Genomic DNA, 17,521 nt, shown 5'->3' with positions numbered 1-17,521 from the left:
TCTTGGTATGGATAATTCCATATGGATTCTGTCAGTGTTTCCCTACATGGAGGTCCCGCCAGTGAAAGCCTACAATAGCATCTGGAAACACTCACTTCGTTTAACTGGTAGGTCAGAGGAACATTTGACAAGCTATGGGAACCCAAAAACATTTCAGGACTAATGGATGAGGTTAGACTGAACCTTAGAGAGGGTTTCTCAGGTACACTACATTAGCAAAAGTCTGTGGACACCTGCTCATCGAACATCTCATTCTAAAACCATGGGCATTAATATGGAGTTGGTCCCTCCCCTTTGCTTCTATAACAGCCTCTATAACAAACTGTTGCCACAAAGTTGGAAGCACAGAATCATCTAGAATGTCATTCTATGGTGTAGCATTAAGATTTCCCTTCGCTGGAACTAAGGGGCCAAGCCAGAACCATGAAAAACAGCCCCAGACCATTATTAATTATCCCCAAACTTTACAGTTGGCACTATGCATTAGGGCAGGTAGCATTCTCCTAGCATCTGCCAAACCCATATTCGTCCGTCGGACTACCATATGGTGAAGCGTGATTCATCACTCCAGAGAACGCGTTTCCACTGCTCCAGACTCCAATGGCAGCGAGCTTTACAACACTCCAGCTGACAATTGGCATTGTGCATGGTGATATTAAGCTTGTGTTTGGTTGCTCACTTCAGCACTCTGCTGTCACGTTCTGTGAGCTTGTGTGGCCTACCACTTTGTGGTTGAGCCGTTGTTGCTCCTACACATTTCCACTTCACAATAACAGCACTTACAGTTGACCGGGGCGCTGTAGCAGAGCAGAAAATTGACAAACGGACTTGTTCGAAAGGTGGCATCCTATGACGGTGCCAGGTTGAAAGTCACTGAGCTCTTTAGTAAGGCTATTCTACTGCCATTGTTTGTCTATGGAGATTGCATGGCTGTGTGCTCGATGTTATACACCTGTCAGCAACGGGTGTGGCTGAAATAGTCAAATCCAGTCATTTGAAGGGGTGTACACATACTTTTGTATATATAGTGTATGGTAGGGCTAGCCTGAGAATATGCCTGTCTGTGATGAAGAGATTACCAACACAAGACCATTGAAATATACTTATTTCATATTTTTTATTTTACACAACATAACAACACAGCAGATGTTGTTTCTATGTACATTTTTTTTTGTGCCTTTAAACAAAGGCAATATCAATGTCATTGAAAAGAAAGCTTGAATTTGTCTTGAAAAAATATCAATTTAATAAGAGGCCAAGTAACAAGTCTTTGATAGTTTTTTTTGTATTGTCTCTATATGAAGAAAATGTTATTTCCTTGTAATAGAAAGGCTTTTTGTGAAATCGCTCTTGTTCCTCTCGATCCCACATCCTGTGTCAGGGACAGCTGAATTCCTGTTGGTGCTCCTGGCAAAAGGACAACTGTTATGCAAAGGTAAGGCACCAATGCGTTTCTCTTGCCACAACTTTAACAGTGGGACTATGTAATGTATAAGTGGACAGGTATGTTGGTTTTCTTTTTCTCAATGTTTTCCTTTTTCGTTTCTTTGTTGTATGGGTATGAAAACACTGCTGAGCTCTGGGCTCCGAGCCCTCCTGGAGATTTTCTCCATCGGAGGAAAGCAGGGATGCAATTCTGATTCCTACAAGGCAAGCATCCATTTTATTGTTGGTCTTTGAAAATAAAAGTAAACTGAAACCCGAGGAGAAAAAAAAGAAAATGGTTCAAAAACAGATTTCCCAACTCTCTCACACACACACACACACACACACACACACACACACACACACACACACACACACACACACACACACACACACACACACACACACACACACACACACACACACACACACACACACACACACACACACACACACACACACACACACACACACACACACCAGTCACACAGTGCTTTCTAGAATCCACTCTGAACTGGAAAGGGTGGCCTTTACACTGTCTATATCTTCCTGTTGAAGTACAATCCCGTTCATGGACATACTCCGCTTAGACCACATATTCCCAAATTGTGTTGTCCCAACATAGCAGTGGTGCTTGGACGAGTCCTCGTTTAGAGAGTACCTACGTTTGGCCCTCACCCCTTCCACCGGTAAGGTCAGGTACTTGGAGGAGGGTCTGGGGTGTGCACGTCTCAATATGGGGGTGTCCTTGACACTCGAAAAGGGTAGGGGGGAGTGGAATACTGGGGCGCACGGCTGCTCCAGAGCCGTGGAGTTGTTGCGGTTGGTATTCTGGGTCTCAGCGTTGGGGAAGGCCTCTATATTGGGCTCAGGGGTGGCAGCAGCAGCGTAGGGCTTTGGTGCAGGCTTGCGCTTTGGCTTCAGAGACCCTGAGGATCCAGGTGTGTTCCAGCTTTGGGTCACCTGGGACGTAGCAGTAGAGCAGTCTGGGAGAGAGGTCTCGGACGAGTGCGTTAGCGTGTCTGACACGTGGCCAACAGCCTTTAGACATCCTCCACCCCCTCCGTCTGACCCTCCCATGGCCTGCTTGGACACAGAGGGTGTGACAGTGCACCCCTGAGACTGCGCCCCGTTGGTCTGTGAGTGGACGTTGGTGACAAGGGTGCCTTTGCCCGAGTTAGTGGTGTTGCAGATCTTGTAGCGAATCATGAGGATGATGATGAAGACGAGGACAGAGGCCACGATGATGCCACCGATGATGATGATCATGGTGCCTCCCAGGAACTGGGACTGCATGAAGTGACAGCGCAGGTACTCAGACTCGGTGGTGAACTGGACGCAGCCCACCACGCGGGTGGCGGTGAGGGAGGTGATACCGTCGTCGTAGATGGCCAGAACACACAGGTCGTATGACGTCCCAGCAGCCAGGTTGTTGACTAGGAAGTTTTTGCTTGTGGGGGGAATCATTCTGAGAGGAGAGAAGGACAAAGGAAAGATATGTCAATGTGGATTTAAATGAAATGTGCTATAAAGACAATTCATGTCATTAATGCATACTCTTTTCTTACCAATTGTTAAAATGTACTTCTGTTTCTGGCAAGCAATTTCCTATAGTCTTAAAACAATGTTAGTTGCTGCATTTTATAAATATTGTTATATAATATCTCATTATCCCAAAACTACAAGGCTAATAAAAATGAATATATTTTTGGAGAGCAATGAAACCTAAAATGTTCAAAGACAACATAAACAACCTCAAGATGTTACAGCATTGTGTGTGCAATATTCCTGTATAACATTAGACAGCATACATTGACTAGGTGAATGCTAATGTTATTTATATTCCTGAATATCGTTTGACCTCTAATGTTGTCTTTGCCATTGTGGTGTTTTTTTATTTGGAAGAAAGTGGCCAAGAAAGCAGCATTTATTGGTGGCTAGCTGTGTTATCATCTCTCTTATTAAAGTTGTCCTCGCTATGTCTGCCTAGGACTGTTCACTCTAATTTGCAGAATTTAATGGTCTTAAATAACTGCCATAAAATTCTGAACAGTTATCACATTGATACATTCTAGAAATGGCTGACAAATGGAAAGACTAAGCCAGTCATGGTAATTTTCGAGTGAAGAGATATCCATTTTTACATTTACATTTGAGTCATTTAGCAGACGCTCTTATCCAGAGTGACTTACAGTAGCGAGTGTATACATATTCATCACTATACAAAAAGGAGTTACAACAACATTACTTGGCAGAGATTGTCATTGTCATTTAAAAATGCTTAGCTTTATCGATCTTTCAAACTGTGACAGTCACAGAATAACCAGTAAATACTGTATTTATTTTCCCTTTCTTTGTTGTTCATGATTTTGCGATGCTCAAAACCACATTGAACTGACTGCATTGCCAATGAAATTCAATTAATTGAATCATTTCATACAGAAAACGTAGCTTATGGCAGGCACGTAACGTGGCTCTCTACCAGTATAGGACTGTACATTGTCAAGAAAATTACTGTGCAGCTATTAAAATGTAAAAAGATAAAAACAATAGCGCCCAAAAAGTAAACAACACTTCCACTGATTCATTTACTATTAACATTTGCTGAGCCTGAGGTTGTCAAACCAAGATAATGTAGGCTGACTTCACATGCAGGTTGACATCTTTGACATCAACCAACAGTCATCGGACAATGTGCACAGCACATCTCCATCCAGCCGTGTCATTGAAATCTACAGCTAATGGAAAGTTTTTCTTCTTTTAGTTTAAAAATATTTAAAATCACATGAGACACAGACAAGACATCATTTTAACAAAATTGTTATGTTAGGCTGGGTGTGTTTATTGGACAATAACATGGAAATTGGGGCCATTTAATTTGAATGAAGCTGTTTCTTTTATGCCTTAAGCACATCTGAGCCAGGTATTACCTGCCCCACAGGACATTTTGCTGGCTAAAATGGCCCAAGTTAGAGTGCTTTAAAAGAGGCTCATTCTCCTGATTTGTGTGCACATAAAAGCTTGCTGTACAATTTGCTTGATGCCCACATTTTTTAATCACCCCCCCATTCAGTAATAAATATGCTTGAAAGGAAAATGACTGTGTGCAGGTGAAACAACCAGAGGTGCAACTTTGGTTTAAGAAGTGAGGGGGGGACATAATTATTATTTTTTTCATCCAGTAAGTTAAACACTCCAAATAGCCTACCGGACCGCTCGGAGGTGTCCGCATGGTCCTAAATCATACCGTTGCCTCATTTTGTATCACATTCCAATTATAAAACTGGGGGGGGACAAAAATGCAATTTCAGAATGTGGGGGGGACCTGTCCCTTGTGCCCCTGGAAATAACTATAGAGAAAACTATAGTAAAACTGAAATGGCCTGTGCTTGTGGGATATATAGACAGGAGACATGCTATTCAAAAGGTCAATGTAACCCAGAGACAATTGGTGATCCTTCATATACACACAAGAACACAAACTCAGTACTAGTGTGAGGGGAAAATTAGATTTTGTAGTTGTGTGAAGCTTTAAATAAGTTATTTTTAAGACTATGTTAGTGGAAAATGAGTAACACTGTTCATTGCACAACCTGAAGATACGCTAATGTTAGAAACCCTTTAAAAAGAAGCCTGGTGTTCGCCACTCCCAACTCTCTGAGGATAGATGCTGCAGCCAGCCATTACACGCCCTATGCTCAAAAGATATAGGACTGGTTTCCATTCATGCCTCTACAGAAAAAGAGAGCAAAGGGATTGATCCTTCCCTATTAGATCAGCATAAAAAAGTGACAGATGTATTCGTTAATGAACCGCAGATGGTTTCTTCCTGCCCATTGGAGTTCTCCAACTACGTAAATCCATGTACTGCATGTGCCCATTGCAATTCCAGTTAGTTGTAGTTGTTGAGACTGAAATAGCCATTTTACTGAGGACCTCTTCGAAATTCAATAATATCCTATTCACATCACAGAGAAAACAGGCCGGTTATGTGCTGCTTCACGATGCAGAGTTCAGCTCATCTTAATCTATATGAAATCATGACTGAGAGACTGCTGTCTTTCTTTGATCCCTCTGCCACACAGCCTGCTCTGAGCCAATGTGGGGATGTGAGTTTTGCTTTGCAGGGGTTTTACTAATTAATTTTCAAGGATTACAAAGGATCTAAAACAGATGTAATAACATTGGGATTTGGTTTTTGTAATTCCACTCTCATGTATTTTTTGAAAATATTTGTATGTTTACTCAATTCTGTTGTGCAAATACAATGGCTCACTGTACAACAGCCTAACATGAAATGTAATAGATTACAATCCCACAAATCTAGCATGAGCTACTAGCTAAACATCTTTAAATCTCAGATTGTGGCTACCGTAATTGCTAAGCAATTGAATATTGGTTGATTTTAAAGTTGTTGAAAGCCTATAAAAAATAATTTAGGGTTTGCATGGTGTGTGAATGTGATTGAGAAAAAATATATATTATGCACAGATGAATCTCCATAAAAACATCTCTGAACCAATACTATAAGTGCACTTGATTGAAATGAAATCACCATGAATTTCATACACAAATCCGGTCAATAAAATCACCAAGAGGGGATTGAACGGAACCTACCTGTAAACGAGAGAGTCATCATAACTGCCATTGTACTGAATCTGGAACATCCGGATCCCAGGTATATTCCTCTGGAAGTTGAACTTGATCAGCGCAGTGGAAGACGTGGCCTCGGCGATGACCACCCGTTTATCTGTACTAGTTTTGGTGTCTCCAGTGTGGTTGCTGCCGTTGGCCCCAGCCCTGGTGGATGTGGAGATATCCGAGGAGCCAGGGTCAGGCTCCTGGATGTTGTTGGTGCTGTTGGAGATGTGTGGGAGTTTGATAATCAGCAGCTCCACAGTCTGATGTGCCTCACCCGCCGGGTTGGACGAGATGCAGGTGAAGGATCCTGTGTCCTTCACTGTGCTGATCAGAATATCCAGGGTGCCGTTGGTGTACACAAGCGTTCGGGAGGAGTTTGCCACCAGCTTCCCCTCTGGGGAGATCCAGTGTATGGCAGGCTCAGGGTCCCCCCGGGCCTTGCACCTCAAGACCACCCTCTGGCCTTCCAGCACCCGCATCTCATGGGAGTGCCGGGTGATGAGAGGAGGTTCACACAGGAACTCCTCCTCAGGTATAGACCAGAAGTAGCGTCCGGAGAGATGCTGCGGTGAGGCGCATGTCTCCAGATCATCCTCTCGGCTCAGGCGCCTCAACCACAGCAGCTCACAGTTGCAGTGCAGTGGGTTCCCACCAAAGCTCAGCGCGAACGAGGGAGAGTTCATGATCCCAGATGTGGCCAAAACCTGGGCCCGCTGGAACAGAGGATCAGGAGGGAGTTTCTGTAACTTATTAGAGGTCACGTCCAAGCGGTTGAGCTTTTGGAGAAGAGAGAAGGTCCCCTCAGGAATGTAGTCGATCATGTTGTGGTCAAGGCTGAGGGTGGCAAGGCTGGTCATCCTCTGGATAGCCTCCCAGGGGATGGACTCCAGGTTGTTGTAGGACAGGTCCAGCTCCTCCAGGGCCAGCAGGTCATTGAAGGCCCCCAGGTGGATCAACGTCAGCTGGTTGTTGTTGAGGATGAGGTGGTGCAGTTTGGACATGCCGCTGAAGGTGTCATTGGCTATCCGGGTTAGACGGTTGCTGTTCAGGTGCAAGGCGCGGAGGTTCTCCAGGTCAGCAAATGCATGCGGCGTGATGAAGCTAATGGTATTCCTGGACAGGGTAAGGTCCTGCAGCCTGGTCATGTTGGCAAAGTCTTTCCTTTTGATGCTGGTGACAAAGTTGTCGGCCAGCCGCAGCTCCACAGTGTGCCTGTCAATGTTCGGGGGGGCAAAGAGGAGCCCTTTTTTGGCACAGAGGGTTGCGAGGTTGGGAGATAGTATTTGACAGACACAGCGCTTCGGGCAGATCTGGGCCTTCACTGCTATTCCGATAACCAACAGACAGACCAGCAGTTTTTCCATTGTAAGTCAGGTTCAAACACCTGCAACATAAGACAGAGAGAGGGAGAGAAAAATAGATAATTTATCATCTGAACTGGATTATTTCATTCATTTCATGACAGCCTGAGTCAAAGATGCTCTGATACTTAGTTATATTTCACCCCAGTCTTGAACATCCATTTGTATAATGTGTCCATTTAGTAGGACAATACCCAGGGGTCAAAACTTGAAATGACACCAGTATAACTAGAAATTGATTGAGGTCAGTACAAATAAAAACGGGTTGAAATGACATCAGTACAACTAGAAAGTGGTTGAAATGACATTAGTACATCTATAAACTGGTTAAATAACGTCAGTACATCTATAAACTAGTTAAATAACGTCAGTACAACTATAAACTGGTTAAATAACGTCAGTACAACTATAAACTGGTTAAATAACGTCAGTACAACTATAAACTGGTTAAATAACGTCAGTACAACTATAAACTGGTTAAATAACGTCAGTACAACTATAAACTGGTTAAATAACGTCAGTACAACTATAAACTGGTTAAATAACGTCGTCAGTACAACTATAAACTGGTTAAATAACGTCAGTACAACTATAAACTGGTTAAATAACGTCAGTACAACTATAAACTGGTTAAATAACGTCAGTACAACTATAAACTGGCTATAAAGTACAACTATAAACTGGTTAAATAACGTCAGTACAACTATAAACTGGTTAAATAACGTCAGTACAACTATAAACTGGCTAAATAACGTCAGTACAACTATAAACTGGTTAAATAACGTCAGTACAACTATAAACTGGTTAAATAACGTCAGTACAACTATAAACTGGCTAAATAACGTCAGTACAACTATAAACTGGCTAAATAACGTCAGTACAACTATAAACTGGTTAAATAACGTCAGTACAACTATAAACTGGCTAAATAACGTCAGTACAACTATAAACTGGCTAAATAACGTCAGTACAACTATAAACTGGCTAAATAACGTCAGTACAACTATAAACTGGCTAAATAACGTCAGTACAACTATAAACTGGCTAAATAACGTCAGTACAACTATAAACTGGCTAAATAACGTCAGTACAACTATAAACTGGTTAAATAACGTCAGTACATCTATAAACTGGCTAAATAACGTCAGTACAACTATAAACTGGTTAAATAACGTCAGTACAACTATAAACTGGTTAAATAACGTCAGTACAACTATAAACTGGCTAAATAACGTCAGTACAACTATAAACTGGTTAAATAACGTCAGTACAACTATAAACTGGCTAAATAACGTCGTCAGTACAACTATAAACTGGTTAAATAACGTCAGTACAACTATAAACTGGCTAAATAACGTCAGTACAACTGTCTAAATAACGTCAGTACAACTATAAACTGGCTAAATAACGTCAGTACAACTATAAACTGGTTAAATAACGTCAGTACAACTATAAACTGGTTAAATAACGTCAGTACAACTATAAACTGGCTAAATAACGTCAGTACAACTATAAACTGGCTAAATAACGTCAGTACAACTATAAACTGGTTAAATAACGTCAGTACAACTATAAACTGGCTAAATAACGTCAGTACAACTATAAACTGGTTAAATAACGTCAGTACAACTATAAACTGGCTAAATAACGTCAGTACAACTATAAACTGGCTAAATAACGTCAGTACAACTATAAACTGGTTAAATAACGTCAGTACAACTATAAACTGGTTAAATAACGTCAGTACAACTATAAACTGGTTAAATAACGTCAGTACAACTATAAACTGGTTAAATAACGTCAGTACAACTATAAACTGGTTAAATAACGTCAGTACAACTATAAACTAAACTGTACAACTGGTTATAAACTGGTTAAATAACGTAAATAACGTCAGTACAACTATAAACTGGTTAAATAACGTCAGTACAACTATAAACTGGTTAAATAACGTCAGTACAACTATAAACTGGCTAAATAACGTCAGTACAACTATAAACTGGTTAAATAACGTCAGTACAACTATAAACTGGTTAAATAACGTCAGTACAACTATAAACTGGTTAAATAACGTCAGTACAACTATAAACTGGTTAAATAACGTCAGTACAACTATAAACTGGTCAGTACAACTATAAACTGGTTAATAGTACAACTATAAACTATAAACTGTCAGTACAACTATAAACTGGTTAAATAACGTCAGTACAACTATAAACTGGCTAAATAACGTCAGTACAACTATAAACTGGTTAAATAACGTCAGTACAACTATAAACTGGTTAAATAACGTCAGTACAACTATAAACTGGTTAAATAACGTCAGTACAACTATAAACTGGTTAAATAACGTCAGTACAACTATAAACTGGCTAAATAACGTCAGTACAACTATAAACTGGCTAAATAACGTCAGTACAACTATAAACTGGTTAAATAACGTCAGTACAACTATAAACTGGCTAAATAACGTCAGTACAACTATAAACTGGTTAAATAACGTCAGTACAACTATAAACTAGTTAAATAACGTCAGTACAACTATAAACTGGTTAAATAACGTCAGTACAACTATAAACTGGCTAAATAACGTCAGTACAACTATAAACTGGTTAAATAACGTCAGTACAACTATAAACTGGCTAAATAACGTCAGTACAACTATAAACTGGCTAAATAACGTCAGTACAACTATAAACTGGCTAAATATTCGAACAGAAAGAAGAAATGTGTGTTTACATGAATCACTAGCCTGTCCATACACTATAGTTTCGAACAGAGCTGTTTACTTTTTAACACATCCCCTGCTGCTCTGCTCTCTACCCCCAGAGTGAGTAATGTTATCCCTGTGTTGGGGTCACTCACTCAGCATTAGAAGTGTGTGGGGGTGCCGAACAGAGGAGCTGTTTCATCTTGCTTAAGCCTGATCTGTGGACTGCAGCGGACACATCTAGCACATGACCTTGACATGCGGGAAGGTATCACCGCCGTAATTACACTGAGGAAAGTATGGAATGACAAGATAAGTGTCTCGCTACTCTCTCAGCCTGGCTGCCTGCCTGGATACCTGGCTGGCTGCCTGCATGGCTGCCTGCATGGCTGCCTGCATGGCTGCCTGCATGGCTGCCTGGTTGTCTGCTTGTCTGGCTGCCTGTCTTCCTAGCTACAAAGGAAGGATGATGGGCAAATTAAATAAAGTCAATGTGATGAGGTGTGAAAAATTCTGACAGGAGAATTTAATTTTGTGCCATAGAGTGAATGGGATCATGTCGACATAACGGTCTATCATCATAGTCAGCCAGACCATACTTGACACTGACACATGCCAAAACCACAGGCCTGTATGATGTATGAACATACCTCACATTTGGAAAAAGCCTCATTTAGCCTATAGGATGATCTGGCATGATACAGTATGTCATTTTTATGAAGGAGAAGAGGTACTCGTCACATGACAGGCTACTAAATGTAGGTAAAGAGCCAATATCTGCATCCAAAATAGCACCCTACTGTCCCTATTCCCTATATAGTGAAATACTTTTAACCAGGGTCCATAGTGCACTGTATAGGAAATATGGTGCTATCGGGGACACAGTGAATCACATGACATGCATGTCCAGTGAACTTGCATGGCAGCCTGTGTGATTTTCTAATTTTCTAGTCTTGTCTCCAGAGCACACAGGAAGGTCATACCACCACAGGGTAATGAAAGCAACACTGCTGCCCACTCACAGAGCAGACAGCAGGATCATGTTCATTACCACACTGTAATTCTTTACCATCGATTTTCCTTTCCAGGCTATACATACTGTTGTTTGTGTGTGCATGAGGGACTAGAAAGAACGAGGATGAGGGAGGGAAGAGGAGGAGGAGAGAAATAGGAGATCATAATGGAGCGAGTGCGCTCTCTCTCTCTCCCTCTCTCCCTCTCCCTCTGCAGTCTGTATTGCATGTACAGATCTGCAGTGGAACATTAAATATTTGATTCATAGCTCGGTAGATCTGATTCACAAGCCTGGATAAGGGCCTTCACAACAATATACAAGACATGATGCATCATGGTTAACACGTGATGCTTAAGGAAGTGAATTGCCATGGTCAGTGGTGTAAAGTACTTAAGTAAAAATACTTTAAAGTACTACTACTTAAGTCGTTTTTTGGAGTATCTGTACTTTACTTTAGAATTTATACTTTTGACTACTTTTACTTTACTACATTCCTAAAGAAAATGATGTAATTTTTACGCCATACATTTTCCCTGACACCCAAAATAACTAGTTACCATTTGAATGCTTAGCAGCAAAGGAAAAAGTCAAATTCACATACTTATCAAGAAAATGTCCCTGGTCATCCCAGGCTGTCAAAAAAAGGGAAATTGTGCCATCTTGTTTGATAAATATGAGGAATTTGATGTGTAGAATGTACTTTTACTCAATTATGACAATTGAGTACTTTTTCCACCACTGTACTTAAGTACATTTCAAATCTGATACATTTAGACTTTTACTCAAGTCATTTTTTACTGGGTTACTTTCACTTTTACTTGAGTCATTTCATATTAAGGTATCTTTACTTTTACTCAAGTATGACAATTTAATACTTATTTCACCTCTGGCCATGCTGGAATGCCAGGACAAACGGAATGTGCCGGTTAAGGTTTAGCTTGCTTTCATAATTCCATATACATGAACAAGAACCTACAATATCAATACAATATCATCTAAATCCTCTAGCTAAATCACAAGTCTAAGAAAGACAGAGAATATGTACAGTAGGGGAATGGCCCATCAATCAACACATTTTCTACATGCTTTGGATTGAAAACAAAGAATGTCACAACTATGCAAATATACCCATGCATATAAATTAGTAGCTGTTTTTACTGAGGCTAAAACCTCAATGCAATCTCTCAGTGACAGCCACGAGTGGTGGTTTAAAGATAGCATTTATACACAGAGAGACTGCAGAGAACCTTAAAAAAGCACTGTTTGATGATTCCCCATAAAATCAGATATGAGAATAGCAGTTAAAGTAGGCACTTTGAGACTAATGGCCTGACTCCCTGCAGAGACACAGTACATACACTCCTGTTTGCTCTGTAAGTCCCAAATAGCATCATTTTCCCTATTTAGGCACTACTTTTGACCAAGGCTTGTAGGGCTCCGGCCAAAAATAGTGCACAATATAAGGAACAGAGTTCCATTTAGGACACAGCCTCGTAACTGTGTCACTGGAAACCAACCAGGACTATTTTCAAACTGAGGAGACTGTGTGGCATATAGCCAGCGATACAGCCAGGAATGATTGCTAGTATAGCAGTTGTAATGAGGTAGTTGAGCTGAGCACACTATGACTCCCTGATCAACGTTGAGGAGTATGCCAAGATGATTCTTGGACACACAAACAGTATTGGTACATGTTCATGATACAGCGCCTTGCAAAAGTATTCACTCCCCTTGGTGTTTTTCCTATATTGTTGCATTACAACCTGCAATTTAAATAGATTTTTATTTGGATTTCATGTAATGGACATACACAAAATAGTCCAAATTGGTGAAGTGAAATGAAAAAAAAAATGAAAAGAAAAAATGGAAATGGAAAAGTGGTGCGTGCATATGTATTCACCCCCTTTGCTATGAAGCCTCTAAATAAGATCGGGTGCACCCAATTACCTTCAGAATTCACATAATTAGTTAAATAAAGTCCATCTGTGTGCAATCTAAGTGTCACATGATCTGTCACATGATCTCAGTATATATACACAACTGTTCTGAAAGGCCCCAGAGTCTGCAACACCACTAAGCAAGGGTCACCACCAAGCAAGAGGCACCATGAAGACCAAGGAGCTCTCCAAACAGGTCAGGGACAAAGTTGTGGAGAAGTACAGATCAGGGTTGGGTTATAAAAAAAGATCAGAAACTTTGAACTCCTACGGAGCACCATTAAATCCATTATTAAAAAATGGAAAGAATATGGCACCACAACAAACCTGCCAAGAGAGGGCCGCCCACCAAAACTCACGGACCAGGCAAGGAGGGCATTAATCAGAGAGGCAACAAAGATACCAAAGATAACACTGAAGGAGCTGCAAAGCTCCACTGCGTAGATTGGAGAATATGTCCATAGGACCACTTTAAGTAGTACACTCCACAGAACTGGGCTTTACAGAAGAGTGGCCAGTAAAAAAAACATTTCTTAATGAGGAAAATAAGAAAACATTTGGTGTTTGCCAAAAATAATGTGGGAGACTCCCCAAACACATGGAATAAGGTACTCTGGTCAGATGAAACTAAATTTGAGCTTTTTGGCCATCAAGGAAAAAGCTATGTCTGGCACAAACCCAACACCTCTCATCACCCCGAGAACACTATCCCCACAGTAAAGCATGGTGGTGGCAGCATCATGCTGTGGGGATTTTTTTCATCAGCAGGGACTGGGACACTGGTCAGAATTGAAGGAATGCTGGATGGCGCTAACTAAAAGGATAATCATGGGGGAAACCTGTTTCTGTCTTCCAGATATTTGACTTTGAGGGGGTGAATAGTTATGCACGCTCAAGTTTTCAGTTTATTTGTCTATTTCTTGTTTGTTTCACAAAAAAAATATTTTGCATCTTCAAAGTGGTAGGAATGTTGTGTAAATCAAATGATACAAACCCCCCCCCCCAAAATCTACTTTAATTCCAGGTTTTAAGGCAACAAGATCGGAAAAATGCCAAGGGGGGTGAATACTTTCGCAAGGCACTGTATTGATGAGAGAGAGAGCGAGAGAGAGGGAGATATGAGAGAGAGAGAGAGAGAGGAGTATGACATTGTATGATTTGTCCTTGATGCAAGTGGAGGCAGGATTATTCAACATAGATGGGTATTCTTTATGTTTGCAAGTCACATACTCAAATGCAATGCTCTGCTAGCAGGATGTTTGTTGTTTGTTTACATATAAGCAAATTATAGGGTGTTACAGAATCCTGAATAGGAAATGCTAGAGAATTGAAAACATAACATTATCGCCTTCCTTTCATGATGGAACATTATGTGTTTGTCCCGAATGTGCAATTAACCACGAGTGTCAATGCAATTACTGCATTATTATTACATTCAACCAAAGTTCAGAAAGTTCATGCTAATTTATAGTCTGAAAGGGTCCTTTATTTAACACAGATTAAGGCAGATTTGAAAGGCATGTTTTACCTACTTTCAATGACTTCCATCTCCTATTAAACTAGGGAAACATCTGAACAAAAGTAGTATTCAGAATGGTAAAGTCCCAATTTATTACACAGCCAGACAATAACCTTTCATAACTGTGTAAAATAAAAATGCTCTTCTGTTTTACAACATGCCTGCCTTCAGCCTTCTAACTAAACTACAGTGTTCATATTAAGAGCATTCTACATTGCAAGAGCACAATAATAATGGCTTATGAAATTAACTCTAGCACAGCACAGCACTCAAAAGACAAGCAACAATGGCTAGTTACTAATAATCATATTCGCCTAAACAGTCACACTCAATGTTAAGGACAAGGCGAAGTTGTGCAAGAGGTACCATTCTGTTTCTGTATCCTGTTCATCAATAAAAAATGGCTGACTGACTGTGCAGTGGAGGGCAAACAAAACTTCAGGGGGAGCATTGGGGGAGCGATGTGTGGAAGACACTCCACCCGATGAATTATGCATATAGCCAAAAGATGAACACTCCTCTATAATTCACACTGATCAAATTTAACACACAACGCAAACATGAATATTTTAAGTCCTCTAAAAGCGGATGTTTCCATCACATTCAAAATCTGATCCTAAATGTTTAAGATATGTCAACACACGTGCAGGTGGTCTTGTGTACACAGAAAAGGGGGATGAGGAGAAGGATGAACGAGCCCTGTGGCTTGGCAGCTGGCCCTCAGGACAGTGAGAGCATTGACATGAATGTCAACTGGAATTAGGCTGGTATTGTGTCACGGTCCCTAAAATAACCACAGTCGAATCACATGAAGATGTTGATGTTTAACCTGGAATAACCCACATTGTTTTCATCACACGACAATTGCTCAATACCTTTATTTTCAAAGTTTTATGGATATTTACCTCTAACCTCAATGTAACCGAAGCATAACCTTAAACCCCTAACCCCTAACCACTAACTGTAAACCTTATCATTACCCCTAACCACTAACCCCTAACTGTAAACCTTATCATAACCCCTAACCACTAACTGTAAACCTTATCATAACCCCTAACCACTAACCCCTAACTGTAAACCTTATCATAACCCCTAACCACTAACTGTAAACCTTATCATAACCCCTAACCACTAACTGTAAACCTTATCATAACCCCTAACCACTAACTGTAAATCTTATCATAACCCCTAACCCCTAACTACTAACTGTAAACCTTATCATAACCCCTAACCCCTAACTACTAACTGTAAACCTTATCATAACCCCTAACCACTAACCACTAACTGTAAACCGTATCATAAACCCTAACCACTAACTGTAAACCTTATCATAACCCCTAACCACTAACTGTAAACCTTATCATAACCCCTAACCACTAACTGTAAACCTTATCATAACCCCTAACCACTAACTGTAAACCTTACCATAACCCCTAACCCCTAACCCTTAACTGTAAACCTTATCATAACCCCTAACCACTAACCACTAACTGTAAACCTTATCATAACCCCTAACCCCTAACTGTAAACCTTATCATAACCCCTAACCCCTAACTGTAAACCTTATCATAACCCCTAACCACTAACTGTAAACCTTATCATAACCCCTAACCACTAACTGTAAACCTTATCATAACCCCTAACCACTAACCCCTAACTGTAAACCTTATCATAACCCCTAACCACTAACTGTAAACCTTATCCTAACCCCTAACCCCTAACTGTAAACCCCCTAACCACTAACTGTAAACCTTATCCTAACCCCTAACCCCTAACTGTAAACCTTATCATAACCCCTAACCACAAGCTCTAAACCTTATCCTAACCCCTAACCCATATCCACTAACCTCTAACCCCTAACCCCTAACTGTAAACCTTATCATAACCCCTAACCACTAACTGTAAACCTTATCATAACCCCTAACCCCTAACCCCTAACTGTAAACCTTATCATAACCCCTAACTACTAACCACTAACTGTAAACCTTATCATAACCCCTAACCCCTAACCCCTAACTGTAAACCTTATCATAACCCCTAACCACTAACTGTAAACCTTATCCTAGCCCCTAACCCATAACCACTAACCTCTAACCCCTAACTGTAAACCTTATCATAACCCCTAACCACTAACTGTAAACCTTATCATAACCCTTAACCCATAACCACTAACCGCTAACTGTAAACCTTATCATAACCCCTAAACCAAACACTAAACCTTATCATAACCCCTAAACCATAACCACTAACTGTAAACCTTATCATAACCCCTAACCACTAACTGTAAACCTTATCATAACCCCTAACCACTAACCACTAACTGTAAACCTTATCATAACCCCTAACCACTAACTGCAAACCTTATCATAACCCCTAACCACTAACCACTAACTGTAAACCCCTAACCACTAACTGTAAACCTTATCATAACCCCTAACCACTAACTGTAAACCTTATCATAACCCCTAACCACTAACCACTAACTGTAAACCGTATCATAACCCCTAACCACTAACTGTAAACCTTATCATAACCACTAACCACTAACTGTAAACCGTATCATAACCCCTAACCACTAACTGTAAACCTTATCATAACCCCTAACCCCTAACCACTAACTGTAAACATTATCATAACCCATAACCACTAACCACTAACTGTAAACCTTATCATAACCCCTAACCCATAACTGTACTTACCCTACCATCTATACGCATAACCCCTCTATATCATCGACGGTAACCTTATGTAATACATGTATCACTAGCCACTTTATACTATACTATGCCACTTTGTTTACATACTCATCTCATTTGTACATACTGTACCCGAACCACTACTGTATCTTGTCTATGCTGCTCTGTACCATCACTCATTCATATATCCTTATGTACATATTCTTTATCCCCTAAC

The 17,521-nt window shown here is 40.5% G+C and overlaps 1 protein-coding gene across 1 annotated transcript; it reads right to left on the bottom strand.

Moving 5' to 3' along the window:
• Positions 1–1,887: 1,887 nt before the first annotated feature.
• On the bottom strand, positions 1,888–7,441 carry LOC139383493 (leucine rich repeat and fibronectin type III domain containing 5a). The gene is made up of 2 exons (XM_071128051.1): positions 6,043–7,441; positions 1,888–2,893 (listed from the first exon to the last, which is right to left on the bottom strand). The coding sequence occupies exons 1-2, from the start codon at positions 7,428–7,430 to the stop codon at positions 1,909–1,911; spliced, it is 2,373 nt and encodes a 790-aa protein (XP_070984152.1). The 5' UTR covers positions 7,431–7,441; the 3' UTR covers positions 1,888–1,908.
• Between the last annotated feature and the right edge of the window lie 10,080 nt (positions 7,442–17,521).

This window comes from Oncorhynchus clarkii, chromosome 25 (genome assembly GCF_045791955.1).
Source record: "Oncorhynchus clarkii lewisi isolate Uvic-CL-2024 chromosome 25, UVic_Ocla_1.0, whole genome shotgun sequence".
NCBI classification, from domain to species: Eukaryota; Metazoa; Chordata; class Actinopteri; order Salmoniformes; family Salmonidae; genus Oncorhynchus; species Oncorhynchus clarkii.
Note: the sequence above shows the minus strand (reverse complement) of the source record. Positions and strands in the feature narration are given on the sequence as shown.

What these genes read in the sequence shown, in the direction of transcription:
- LOC139383493 (XM_071128051.1), bottom strand. Translation starts at nt 7,430, where the DNA reads ATGGAAAAACTGCTGGTCTGTCTGTTGGTTATCGGAATAGCAGTGAAG. An exon ending in GATGACTCTCTCGTTTACAG is followed by an intron (nt 2,894 to 6,042) that starts GTAGGTTCCGTT and finishes CTCTCCTCTCAG; the next exon opens with AATGATTCCCCCCACAAGCA.